Source organism: Podarcis melisellensis, assembly GCF_964234715.1.
Source record: "Podarcis melisellensis genome assembly, chromosome: 7".
NCBI classification, from domain to species: domain Eukaryota; kingdom Metazoa; phylum Chordata; class Lepidosauria; order Squamata; family Lacertidae; genus Podarcis; species Podarcis melisellensis.
Window position 1 is genome coordinate 33948784 of NC_138539.1, and position 14409 is coordinate 33963192.

A 14409-nucleotide genomic window follows, 5' to 3' on the forward strand; every position below is an offset into this window, starting at 1 on the left:
GGCGGGGCTCCAATCCGAGGTAACAAGCGGAGCGGGCGAGTTTCCTTTGGCTAGCCGGAAGGAGTCTCTGCCACCACCGGGAAGCGTCTGAGGGGAAATCCGAAGTGACAGGGGCAAAGGAGAGAGAAGCCCCCGCCGCCTACGAACTCTGTGAGGGAGGCTGAGCGCGCTCTGGTCTGCAGCCTCGGCGCCGCTCAGCCTCTTTCCCCCATTGCTCTCCCAGGCAGGCGGCGGCGAGGCCCCTCCCCTCCTCACACCTGTAGCGCGGGGCCGGCCGCCTGTCCCGGCTTAGCCTCGCCAGCGCTGCTGCTGGTGTTGCTCGCTCCCTGCGGCTGCGCCTCCTCCCGGTCTTGGAGAAACAGCAGCCGCCGCCGCCGCCGCCGCCGCCGCTTCCTCCTCTGCAGCCACTCGGGCCGCGGCGGCCTTGACGTCGTTTCCTTCCAACATGGCGAGCGCAGGAGGAGGTTGCTGCTGCCGCCGCCGCCGCTGCTATTGCTCCTACTGCCGCCGCCGCCGCTGCTGCTAATGGAGGCGGAGGCCAGCCGGGTCTGAGGGCTGCGCGTTCTCCGGAGGGCCAGTTCTCCTTTCCCCCCACCCCGAGCGAGGTCCGCAGTCGCCGCTCTTGCCCGAGCCCAGCCCGGAGGTGGGAAGAAGCTGCGCTTGGGGCTCCTTCGCCAGGGGTGCCGCCCGGGCAGCTGCGGCGAGAGGCGGCTTGAGGCACCGAACCAGCTCCCTCTTCTTCTCCCCTCTCTCCCTGCGTCCCCATGTATGAGGGGAAGAAGACAAAAAACATGTTCCTGACCCGGGCCTTGGAGAAGATCCTGGCCGACAAGGAGGTGAAGAAGGCGCACCATTCCCAGCTGCGCAAAGCCTGCGAGGTGGCCCTAGGTAAATGTGGGGAGCTGCGGGGAGGGAGGAGGAGCAGGGTAGGGAGCCCGAGGCACCTGCAGAGGCGAAGGGAAGGCAGGCCGGGGCCTTGCGCTGGATTAGGGCAGCTGTCATTGTGGGGACGAGGCTGGCCGGGGAAGGGAGAGGAGTGGCCGGGTGCGCCGAGCTGGGCGACAAAAGGCGGCTGTTGGGCGCAGGTTTCGGGGAGAGGAGGTTCGTGCTGATGCATGAGGCGGGCCTTTGTGGTGAGGTTTGGACGTGGCGGTGGGAGAAGATGAAAGGCCGTGTGTTTGTGCGCTACGTTAGTCTCGGGGAGGGAAGCTGTCCCCCGTGCGGTGTTTTTTTTTGGGGGGGTGGGGGAGCTGAAGGCGCGTGCGTTATTGGGAAGCTTTGGCTTTGTTGACAAGGAAATGCAGGCGGTTGCCTTGACACACGGCTTTTCTCTTTCGCTGCCTCCTTGGCGCACCTACACACCCTGCATGAATAGGCAGAGAAGGTGTGTAGAGAGCTGACCTGGAAGAACAAGGCCGCCGGGGAGGAGGGAGCAGGTGACGGGCGGGAGGAGGAGGAGGAGGCGGCGAGGACGGAAGCCGAAGAGAGGCGGATGGTGGAAAACAGGGACAGTGACACCCTGTCAACATTTAAAATTGATGCCTGCTCTTTGAATTGAGAGGCTGTTGTGTAGCGAGGGAGAATGACAGCAGGGAGGGATGCAGTGGTACAAGGAGTCTTTTATAATACATCAGCCCAGGAAAAATAACGCCGCTGGGTGGAGGAGTTTCTTTCATGTATCATGTGGTTATTTCATTCTGAATAAAAGGAAATATTGGATTGACAAGGTGAGCTACTTGTCCAGGTTATTAGATTGGGGCTTAAACCTTCCACTGAAGTTTTCAGAGACAATTGAATCGCTTTATTAGGAGATGGTTGTTGTTTTTATATATTTATATTCTACCTTTTCCCATGTCAGGACTCAAGGCAGCTTACATATAAAAATGAGAGCTGCTAAAAACATACAAAACCTGGTACACAGTTATTATATGAGGGAAGGCAAAAATAAATAAATGCATCTATGGACTGAATTGACCCATGCATCCATGGACTGAGTTTAAAAGAAGTAAAATACTTGTTGGCAATTGGCAAGTCATATATTACAATGTGGTGGGGTTTTTTACATTAACTTTTGTTTGTATAATATTCACTTCACAAATGTGTGTATTTAAAGAAAATGTCAATCATCTTAGTTTACTGCTTGTCTTTTATAACCTGATCCAGAGTAAGAGATCTGTGCATGTAAGCATCTCTTCTCTGAGTCAGAATCTATTCCCAAACCAGAGCTGCATCTACATCTACATATCAATTTGGATGTCCAGATCAACTACTTTGTTTCATTGGGATGTGCAATCATATATGCACCACCACCCACATTTTGTGTGTAACTAGAGCTGGATTAGGGCAATTATTTTCACACTTGTGGGTTTGCCATTAACCATTTTTGTGATTTTTTTAACAGTTTCTGTGTTCTCTTTTCTATACTGAATTGTATTACTGCCTCTGTACATCACAAACCAGTATAGTTGCAGTAGATTCCTACAAATTAAACTTAGTTCTAATGCAAGGCCTGAGGGGGAAGGTGAATAAAGGGCCCTTTAATTTACCTTATAGATTTGCCTTTACCACTTAACTTGATTTGCATTAATAGTGAAAAAATCAGGAGGCCAACAATACAGTATTTATTTGTATGCAAGACACTCCAGTCAAGGCCAGAGTTCTATTGTATAGTACTGTAGTTATAATCATTGTTTGACCAATCTCTGCCTCTCAGGCCTCAATTCTTGTAGAGCATTTGTACATAGACACATTATGCGGACTGACATATTGGGCAGCTCTCTGTTGCAAATCTTTCCCCCCTCTAGCTTTGATATTATTTATATGTCAAGTTTTAACTTTGAATGCAAGCTACCTTGAGAGGCCCTGAAAGTCAGCATACAAATACTGGTAATAAATAAGTTAATAGGTAGATCTCATGCAGGATCTGTTGCTGTTTAAACAAAGACCTGTCAGATCGACATGAGCAAGGCCTTAGGAAAATTGGAATAATGGCTGGAAGTATAAACAGCAATGGAGTGATTAACTCAAATTCTAGGTTAGTGTGTCTTGGTAATTAACACAAAACATAAACATCACAAATGGAGAATAATTTGTAAATCTCTGCAAGATGTTCTTTTTGTGATCTGATATTTCATAAAACATCCAAGACAGACTTGAACTGATTTAAAACTGATTTCTTTTGTTACCTATTCACTATAGGCACTGTGATGACATAGAACTACACCATAACTCCTGATTCATCTGAGCTTGACTTTGGCTTTGTCCATTTTATTATTTACTAGCTCCTGTTTATTGTTTGCTGTGAATTTTAACTGTGCAGTATGGTTTTTATTTATTCAGAATGTTCATTATTTATTATGTAGTAGATTTCAACTAGAGCCCACAAATGTACACATGCTCAAAAACCAAGCCAGTCCTGTTTGAATTACTGGAACATGCTTAACGTAGGGCTGGCTTTGAAAGGTGCTCATAAACTTCAACTGGTTCAAAGAGCTGCAGCCAGATTGCTGACTGGGGCTGGTTATAGGGAGCATACAACTCCTTGTTAGAACAGCTTCACTGGCTACTGGTCTGTTTCCAGGCACAATTCAAAGTGCTGCTTATGACTGAATGGCTTAGGTCTAAGGCTAAGCTATCTGAAAGACTGTATCCTCTTATATGAACCTTCCTGGGTTCTGAAATCTTTGAAGGATGTCCTTCCCTCACTGCTGCCACCTTCACAAGCATATTTCATAGGGATGCAGAAGGCCTTCTCAGTGGCTGCTCCCAGACTTTGGAACTCCCTCTCTAGACACTAGCTCTGGCAGGCTTTTGGGAACTGACTGCTTTTAACGAACTTTAGTCCCTGTCAGGGAATAATATGGGGTATAAATAAATATAATATCCCATAATAATAACAATAAACAGCCACCTGGTGGCCAACTGCTTTGGCAGGCATATTGCCTGAAAAGCTGCTTATAGGCAATAATAACAATGAAGTAGAATGCCTTATTCACAGGGCTAGAATGACCGATTAGGAATAGCAGGAGGAACTGTTCTGAAATAACTGAGCTGAAATGGAATTAGAAAAGAACATGGCTGTTCCAGGATCATAACTCACCACTCACTTCACTACAACTTGTACAAGAACACAATTATTTGTGCACAACTATAATTCATTTAGAGGTGCTTCTCCAGGAAGTATTCCCAGCCATAGTGCTCCGTATATCTATTTGTTTTTAAAACAAAAATTTCAAATGCTTACATTTGAAATAGGCCATTTGTATTGACCCCCCCAATGTGATTTAACAATATGTAACAATATTGATATCCTAAATATACTAAGAAATAAGTGCCATTATTTGTGCCTGTGGGAACTGCATATGAGGATTGGTGTGCAATTTTAACTAATGCCAGAATATAACACTTACCAAGAAGTAGGTCTTACTGAACTCAGTGGAACCTATGAGTACGGTAAATAATGCTTACTTTATGGCTATCTTAGAATATTCTCAAACAAAATACGTATTACTTATGGGAAGGACAATATCAACTGATTATGGGCCAAATATTTATTACTAGTCATTCATCAATATTACTGCATGTGTGCACATGCAAACAGTATCTGAGAGCATCTCTGGATAGTAATAACAGTTAAAATACACATGTGTCTGGCCTATAAAAATGATAAGATAATTCTTGGATATCTTTTTTGTATATTATAGTTTATTAACACATATTTGTCCAGTATGTATAGAATGCTAATTAAACATAGTTCTTAATATTTAAAAACATAGTGCTCAATATTTAAAAATAAAAAAATAGTGCAGAAGAGAGACTACATGGGTAGAAAAAAATAGTCTTGATTTTGAATCTGTTTCTATCAAGTATCAATTTCAGTTTATTTTTATATGCAGATTGAACCTTATGAAAAGTTGTCATTTTCTCCCTGTCTCATGATAGAGGCATTTGTGTCTCCAACTAAGCAAACCTCTGCTTTTATGATACTGTAATATGCAATGCAGTCCTATGCATTTCTATTCAGAAATAAGTCCCACTTTGCTCAGTCCCACTCTGTTTAGAAATGTAATATTTGAGAATAAGTTTCATTGAACTCATTTGGACTTATTTTTGAATAGACACAAATAGAGTTATGATTTGTTTTTTCTTATGCTGGAGAAATAGTTTTCAGACCTTGGATTTGATCTGCCTTATTCTAATTACATGTGGCCTGTATTTCCTCCATTTCCCCTCTCATTGTTCCTTTTGTTTTTTTGAAACTCATTCATTGAATGCCAAAGAGCTGTGCACAACTTAAACAAACCAGTTTTGGGACACTAGAGCCATTAATATTGCTGTCTACCCTACATCTTTCACAAGTTTGCTGTATTAAATGAACAAAGCATGTTAATATAGATATTTCATTCCCTGTTATATTATACTTTAAATATTAGCCTTTATTTAACCTTCTTGTTTCCTTCCAAGAGAGAAGCTCTGTAATTTTGGTAATTTCATAGCCCAATATTAACTTTTTTTATTTGGCTTAGAATAATAAGATAATTGGTTTTGTGTGTGGGCTTTACAAAGAGCTCAGTTCTCATCTTGTTCGTATATTTTTTTGCTCCATTATTGCAGCATCCTTTGAAATGCTTCCACATGTTGTGAGTTTGGTGTTAATGTGTGATGGTTGCTAATGTGGATTAAAATGAAACCTGGTGTGCCACTAAACACTTTCTGAAAGCCTATATTTAATCATGATAGTTGAAGCGCTTGTGGCATACTTGGTTGCATTTTAACTTGGGTTTGTCATGATGTCTGTTGTATAATGAGAAAAAATGGGTAGAGAGAATTAAAGGATGTAGAAGATTACAAGACCTGCTCTTGATTCCTAAATCCTGGTTGGTTCAATTGTATATCTTTCCCCAGTCCCATTTCTCCCAATGTGTATCTTCCTCTCTACAGTCTTGGATTGTATTAATAGTTCTCTCATCTCATTTCAAATACACCTTCCCATGCTTTGCATTTCTCTGTGTAATGTAAGAGGGCTTGCTTTTTAGTAGTGTATATAAAGTGAAGGAGTTCTTAGACTGCTGAAGCATAAATAGTGTAGATCTTGCTGTTGTAAAATTCCTATTATTTCAATGGAGCTTATGAAGGCAAAGTATTTTCATTTGTTACAATGAGTCATCTTGACTTTCACACTTCCTTTTCTTAGTTAATATCACAGTTTTTAACAGCATATATTTCCTGCTGCTACAACAGTCACCTTTGACTTTGCCCTATTTTTGTTCTTATCTTTTTACTTTCTCATTCCCCCCTCCTTTTTTCCTGTTACCTTACCCTACCTTACTTTACAGAAAACTGCATGTGTATCCACTAAGGTGGAGGAGTGATCACTCATATTAATACTTATTTACAACTTCTGAAATCAAACCTAAGAACTCCTGAAGAACCCTAATATATTGGAGGTGTGGTGCTAATACTACAAAGTGTGGTTAGGCTGTTTATATACTTGGTGGTCTATGAAAATAATGCGATTTTTGCCCATGGAATAGAAATTGAGGAAGGAATACTAGTAGATATGAAAACATTTTGATGTTGCACTTGCTTTGCAGTACATATTGCTGGCATCTGTCTATCTCAAGAGACAACAGAGTGGGCCTCCAAGGGTCAAGTCAAACTGCTGTGTTAGCAAAACTGAAGTGACCTCCCAGAGGCACAAGCCTGGGCAATAAGTATGAGGGTCCTGGACTTCTCAGACACCAAAACCCCCCTCTTGGCCTCAGTGATGTGGTTCAGAGGAAAGCAGAGCAATATGTGTGGCCCAGCTTGCCTGCAGGAGTTGCCAGGAGGCATACAAGACAGTTTTAGGGACTCCACTCCATATTTATGTAGCATTTACTCATTAGCCTTTTCTTTTCCCAAAGATAATTACGCAAGGCAGTGGAGATTTAGGATCAGAGTTTTCCTACTCCTTGATGGGCTACCGTCTCAGGTTGACATGCCCCGTTTGCCCCTCACCTCCCTCTACAGCCTGTGCAAAAGCTTCCTTCTTGACCATTGGACTCAATATTGGTCTTACCTGCTCAATCTGCTGGAGCCTCTCTTCACATACAGGGGAAGTCCCTAACTCATTGAGGGTTTGAGACCTATTGGCTACCCTCACCAGGTTTAGCTGGTCAGTTGAAGCCGTTCCCAGAGTATGGCCACTGCCACATGCTGACAGCTTCTAGGAGCCACAGATGAGCGCTGAGGGCAGGGTGGGGACCAAAGGTGGACAAACTGCTTTAGAAGGAGCATGACATGACTCCACGAGCAACCAATATGATCAGTGGTCTGGAAACCAAGCCTTATGAGTAATGGTTGAGGGAGTTGGGTATGTTTAGCCTAGATAAGAGGAGACTGAGAAGAGATATGATAGCTATCTTCAAATATCTAAAGGGCTGTCACATGAAAGATGGGGCAAGCATGTTTTCTCCTGCTCTGGAGGGTAGGACTCAAACCAATGGTTTCAAGTTACAAGAAAGGAGATTCCAACTAAACTTCAGGAAAAACTTTCTGATGGTAAGAGCTGCTCGACAGTGGAACAGATTCCCTTGGAAGGTGGTGGACTCTCCTTCCTTGGTGGTTTTTAAGCAGAGGTTGAATGACATTTGTCATAGATGCTTGAGAATCCTGCATTGCAGGAGGCTGGACTAGATGGCCTTAAGGGTCCCTTCCCACTCTACAGTTCTATGATTCTATATTGATCTGTTACTCCGGATGGGCGAGGTTAAACTTTTACTGCTTATAGCCAAAGACCTTGGCAGAAATTCAAAGTTCTAATACAAATTGTATTTACAAAAACAGTTAGCGAAACTATTTTGTATATAAAACACATTTTGCTTTCCCCTTATTTATTTACCTACTAATTTGTATAGCTGCCACAGAGCAGAAGTACTCTAGGAAGCCAGTGTGGTGTAGTGGTTAGAGCGCTGTGCTAGGACTTGGGATATTAGGGTTCAAATCCCCACTCAGCCATGAAGCTCACTGGGGAACCTTGGGCCAGTCACAGCCTCTTAAACTACCTCACAGGGTCCTTGTAGGGATTAACTGAGAATGAGGGGATGAACATGCACTCCTTGAAGAAAAGGGTGGCATATAAATGCAGTGAATAAGCTTACCGGCTTAAGGAAGCTGGAGGGGGCAACCAGATGGAGATGTCTGTCGCCAGCCTGGCACCCACAGATCTCCACATGGTCACACATACTGCCTCCTCGTTTCACTCCCTTAGCCCCTTCCCGGTCCCTGGCAATGAAGCAAAAGGAGGATGAGCAGAGGTTGGCAACTGCAATAGCATTGTTGCTAAAATTCAGCCTGAGAAGTGCAGCACAATGCTATGACAGCTGTATACCATCCTGCACTTTGGATCTTAAAATGGATGTGAGAATGACAGGAGAAATAGTACACTGAAATTGATGACTGCTACAATGCAAACACAGCACTACATGGGCGCTAGATGGATATCTGAAGCAGGATATATAAAGAAGCCTCAGACACTTATTTTGCAAGGCCGCCTTACACTAGTAAAAAATTATGGGCTAATAATTTCTATCAACCTACTTCAAAGATGCTCTTGCTATATTGTAATTTGAAGCTGTGAGCTTTCAAGCAGTTTGATCTGCTCTGGCAAATAGGGCCATGAGATACTACCTAGGTGGTAAAGCTTTGGGAGACTTCTCCTTTGTTAATCTGGTTCCCTGTACATATAATTTCACACAGGTTTTGTTTTATCAACATCATTAAATCAAGCTGAGCATTAGCAGACTTCATCTTGATTTCAAAATGTCAGCAGATTGAAAGTCTGTAGTGTTCCAGGGTCAATTGCATTCATTAGTCTCTTTTGCCATTGTTCCACTTTAAAGCCAGACATATATTTTGGACGAACACCAGTTCTCGGAATGAAGGGGATAGGCTGGAGTCCACTAATATAAAAAGGTAAAGGGACCCCTGACCCCGTGACCGACTCTGGGGTTGCGACGCTCATCTCGCTTTATTGGCCGAGGGAGCCGGCGTACAGCTTCCGGGTCATGTGACCAACATGACTAAGCCGCTTCTGGCGAACCAGAGCAGTGCACGGAAACGCCGTTTACCTTCCTGCCGGAGCGGTACCTATTTATCTACTTGCACTTTGACGTGCTTTCGAACTGCTAGGTAGGCAGGAGCTGGTACAGTGAACATAAAAATAACAATTTTGATTTCTGCTATCTGCTTTATAGTGGTATCCCCCCCCCCCAAGCATAGGGCCCATCTAAATAAAGCAAATTTTGTACTTCAGTCCCTTAACAATACCAAAATATACCTCACTCCCATACAAAGCCCTGCATAGAATGCATGGAGGTGGTTGTCTCAATCACAAAATAGGTTTCTACTCTGGCGAAGGGGAACTGTCAGCTGAATTTGAAGTCTCCTGCTTGGCAGCTTCAGCTTGTCACCTATCCTGATCTCCTATGTACTGGATAACAAATCCCAAGTGGTCTCCCCTTTGGGGAAAAGTTACAACATTTGTGGCTTTTTAGTTCAATTAGAAAAAGGCAAGCAAAGGGGGACATAATGCAGTGCGTAGAGAAAGTTGGATAGAGAGAAAACAAGGCCATCCAGTGACACTAGAGGATTCAGGACAAACAAAAGGAAGAACTACATCACACAGCCCATAGTTAACTATGGAATTCACCGTCTCAATATGGCACCAAGAAGCAGCACCAAGTTGGATGATTTTAAAAGGGGTTTATACAAATTAATGGTATCAGTGGCTACTAGTCATGAAGGCTTTTTTCTATTTCTGGTATCAGAGCCGATGTGCTTCTGAATATCATTTGCTGGTGAGTTCAAGAGGGGAGAGTGATGTAGTGCTTGGGTTCTGTTTGCAGGCTTCCCATAGGTATCCAGATGGCCACTGGGAGAGCAGGAGGCTGAACTAGATGAGCTTTTCTATCTAATTATTTTCATTAATAATAGCAAAGCAAAATAGTAAGTACCAAGGGGCAAAAGAAGCTTTTCTTCACAGCTGAGCACCAATATTTGAAATTTGTGACACACATTCAAAAATCTCTTGAAAATTTGTAATTTACATAATGTACTCGGCAGTGTTCAAAATTCCCATTGTTCTAGGTGCATGTTGCAACAGGGAATTTCATTAGCACCAGTAGTTTCTGAGCTCTGGGTGCAGTACTGCACCTAAGATTTCAGACTAAAACCTTTTCCTGCCTCCCCACTTCCAGCTACTCTCTGAAGACTGGAGTAGAGACCCTGTTAAGAATATTAGGAGGTGGGCATGGGAAGGATTAGACTATCTGAAAAATGAACATAGTATTATAGCTGCAGTTCATTCATTTTCAATTTTGTATTCTTATTAAAAAAGTGTGCCTAGACATTTTGTTGTTGTGCCCATAACCAAGGTTTAAGGTGCCATTTAGCTCTTAGCTTTCATATCTCAGTTTCTAACACTGGTACTCAGTGTGTTTTGGCTCATAATTTGAATCCTTTGCAGAGACAGAACGCTATTTGCTGCAGTGCTCAGTGTTCAAAGATGGAATAGAAATGAGTTTTTGTGATATCTGATGTAATGAAAGATAAGTTTTCATTAGGAAGATGACTGAACTCGTAAATGTTTATGAATATAACATTCATGATTTCACTTGGCCTCAGAGAAAACTAGTTACTAAAGCTGTGATTCTTTGCACAATTACCTAAGAATAAGTCCCATTGAATTCATTTACTTGAGTTAAATTGTATCGAATTATGTTTTATAGGTTGATTTTGATATTTGTAGATTTTCATTTATTTTGAAATTGGACTTTCAGATATATTGATAACTATCTTCTCTGTGTTACTGTAACAGGTTCCTTTTACTTTCTAGTATCTCACTAATGTAGAAGGAATTGCTCTTTTTCCATATGGTGGTTATGAGATACCTCATCCCTTTCGCAAAATGAGAGCTGAAGCTTTGAAACAATGGTCACAAAAAGCCTCATGCCGAAGTTCAGCTGATTTTAATATGAGGCAGAGTTATGTGCTTATGTAATTTTCTCTGTTTAAACAAAAATGCTTAGTTCGATCAAGCCTAGTAACTTTTTAAAAGTTTTTAACCTATGAGACTTAAAACTTCATAGTCTATATGATTTATTGATTCTTGAAATTTTGTTTTATTTAAAAATATATTGCCTTTCGAGCACAGCAATCAAGGCAGTTAAATATTGTTTATAACAATGCAAAATTACTTAAAAGAATATTGTCATGTAGAAACATGCTTCTGTGGCTTGCAGCTTTATTATGGCTCATCTGCACAATTCTGAGTGCTAGTTCTGACTAATCGAATTTGGACTTTGGGACCCAGCAGTTGGTCTGGCTGCTTAACCTGAAACTACCTCATTTTGCATTGGCTCCTACACCACTTCCCACAATCAATCTTCAAGGCTCCCTTTACCTACTGGTAAATCTTCATTTAGAAGTTGGGACTAAAAGCTACAAATTAGCCTTTTGCGCTTGTGTGAAGACTCTGATTTCAGGACTTTTTTCTGTACCATTATTGATTAAATCTCTATTCATGATAGAGGAGAGGGGGATATCAACATTAAAAGTTTATAAATACTTGAATGGCATTACTAAGAAATGCAAACTGACATATATATGGGCAGGGATACTGATGGATCAATTGGATGTCTACTCAGAGGGCTACAGTCCTAAGGACTTTCTTCTGAGTAAGCATGTGTAGTGTTGGTGGAAGGCATGGTTGAATTATCTATCCTTAATATTCTGACAATATTGAACTGAGAATTCCTCTGCCATGTGTTGTTGTGAGGGGAAACTATCTTTTTAAAAAGTGAATTTTATTGATTTATCAAACTTAAACAGAATTACATAATAACTACAAGAAGTAAAATTCCCTCCCTTATTGGATTTGTCTCTAAGTAAGACATAGCTTCGTTCTATCTCTAGGTTTTCACAAGCATCAATAAAGTAATGTATTGAAAGTGTTATCCCACACTTGTTGCATGTGCTCTTGGTGAGTGAAAGCTGTGTTCATACTGTGCATATTGAATAAAACAAAGCCAAACTCTTACTTCCTGTGCAATGTTCACATAGTAAGGTGGTTTGTCCATGAATATCAAGCCCCAGGTCTGTGAGATCCAAGCTTCAAATCTATCCAAATCGTATCTGCTTGCTCCCTATCTGCTCAGAAAAATGTCACATAGCCAGTGCCCCACAAATAGCAGGGCAGCTTAAAGATGGTGATAATGAACTGAAAAATCAATGCCAAGAAGAGGAAGCACTAGGCACCTCCTTCCTACCTACCCTTCTTCTCCATCCCTCAGCCTATCCAGGCTGGTTTTAGTTGTGGGGTGGGTGGTGGGGCTGAAATCTTAGGAAGATATAGTTAAAACCTTGAATAATATCTTACACTGGAAGGTTATTTTGTGTATTCTGAGTACCGGTAGCTGAGGAAGCACCTCAGTTTTGCACTAATCTTTTTAGGCCTATTGATTCCTTGTACTATTTATTGGGCTCCATTGGGAATAGGCACAGTGCATGTTTTGTACTCTTACTAGTCCCCATGAGAACTTCCCACGAGGGACCTGCCTTTTGCCATTATTTTCTCCAGTGCCTGCTGCTGGCATTTCATTAACCTTTCTACAAGAGTTCTGACATATCATTTCAGAATTGCATATACACAGAGAGAAAATTCTTTTCACCAATTCCTTTTTATTATCACTGTGGATCGCATGGGGCGGGCAGGATAGAGGCATTGGATCAAAGATTTGCTGATACCCGACTTCCTCAATTTGGAATTTCCGCAATGAATTTGCTGGGATCAAAGCATTGTTGGGTGAATTTCTTCTATTGACACATTTACATGAATGTTTCTGCAACGGAATAAGGCATTCAGTTAGTTGGTGGGTTGGGAGGGCTTGCTTCCAAGACCCATCTTGCCAAATGTTGGCAGTAGCAGCTGCTTTGATCAAGAGAGTCCTGTAGGGGATATATCTCCCATGTCACATCACAGAACTGCTGTGGTCCACAGAGCAAGTTGGAGTTGAAAGTTCCGAGGTATTCTGTAAGTAAGGGGAGAAAGGTAGATTCCTTTTTCCTTCTGAATTAGCAAAGTGTTGGATTTGGGAGGAGATAGGTACACAAAGCATGGCCCCATGGTGCATGGGCATGCAAACCAAGGCCCTGGGGCCGGATCTGGCCCAATCGCCTTCTGAATCTGGCCTGCGGCCGGTTGGGGAATCAGCGTGTTTTTACATGAATGAAATGTGACTTTTTATTTAAAATGCATCTCTGGGTTATTTGCGGGGCATAGGAATTCATTCATTTTTTCCCCTTCAAAATATAGTCTAGCCCCCCACAAGGTTTGAGGGACATTGGACCGGCCCCCTTCTGAAAAAGTTTGCTGATCCCTGGTGTACAGTGTGTGTGTTTTCACATACTAGCTTTCTTTTGGCTCTTTTTATCCCTTACGTTTCCTCATGCTTGTCCTTCAGAAATGAAATTTAGCATACAAAGCCTAGTCTCATTGAGGTGCTAGTTTTCTGTATTTAGGTTGCACTACAATGTGCAGTTCCTGCCAACCTAGCAGTTTGAAAGCACATCAGAGTGCAAGTAGATAAATAGGTACTGCTGCGGCGGGAAGGTAAACGGCATTTCCGTGCGCTGCTCTGGTTTGCCGGAAGCGGCTTAGTCATGCTGGCCACATGACCCAGAAGCTGTACGCTGGCTCCCTCGGCCAGTAAAGCGAGATGAGCACCGCAACCCCAGAGTCGGTCACAACTGGACCTAATGGTCAAGGGTCCCTTTACCTTTACCTTACAATGTGCAGTGGTACAGTTCAAACAGATTTACTACCTCAGTGAGAACTGGACCTAAGGTTGACTTGTGCTGCTGCGTAGGAGTTGTAGTAGGAGCTGCCTGGATGGGAAAAGAAATGCGAATAGAATAATAGGTTACTGTGACTAGATAGAAGGTAAAACAGTGAGTTTTCTGGAAGTTTTTACGGATCTGCAGAATAATCTTTGCTACCATCAGTAAAGACTAGGGGGTACTTCAACAAAATGTTTCAGGATATTATTTCCTAACTGGAATACTCTTGTTCAGGGCTCTAGCCAACCAGCCACAACCTCCTTTCATTCAGCCACCATCTCATTTTCAAGTCTGCTTTTCTAACTGATACTCAACAATCTGTGGCTACTGCAAGCCGCCATAGTCCAGGGCTCAGCTTGGGAAACATAATACTGTAGGGGTTCCTTTCTCTTCTTGGGGTCAGGAGGTAGAGAAAAGCTCTGTATTATGGGTGGTGGCAGAAGAAAATGTAATTAGGGGAGTAGGGCAGGAGAAGGATGACCACTCCTGGAAACCTTGCAAGGTTGTCTTTGATACTAACGTTAGGAATTG

The 14409-nt window shown here is 42.5% G+C and overlaps 1 protein-coding gene across 1 annotated transcript in view; it reads left to right on the top strand.

Moving 5' to 3' along the window:
• Positions 1 to 14409, top strand: part of ARFGEF1 (ARF guanine nucleotide exchange factor 1) — a 71591-nt gene continuing 57182 nt past the window's right edge. Inside the window, exon 1 of the mRNA XM_081918465.1 lies at positions 1 to 888. Within this exon, the coding sequence (XP_081774591.1) occupies positions 765 to 888 (124 nt within the window). The 5' untranslated portion in view covers positions 1 to 764. The remainder of the gene's footprint in view (positions 889 to 14409) is intronic.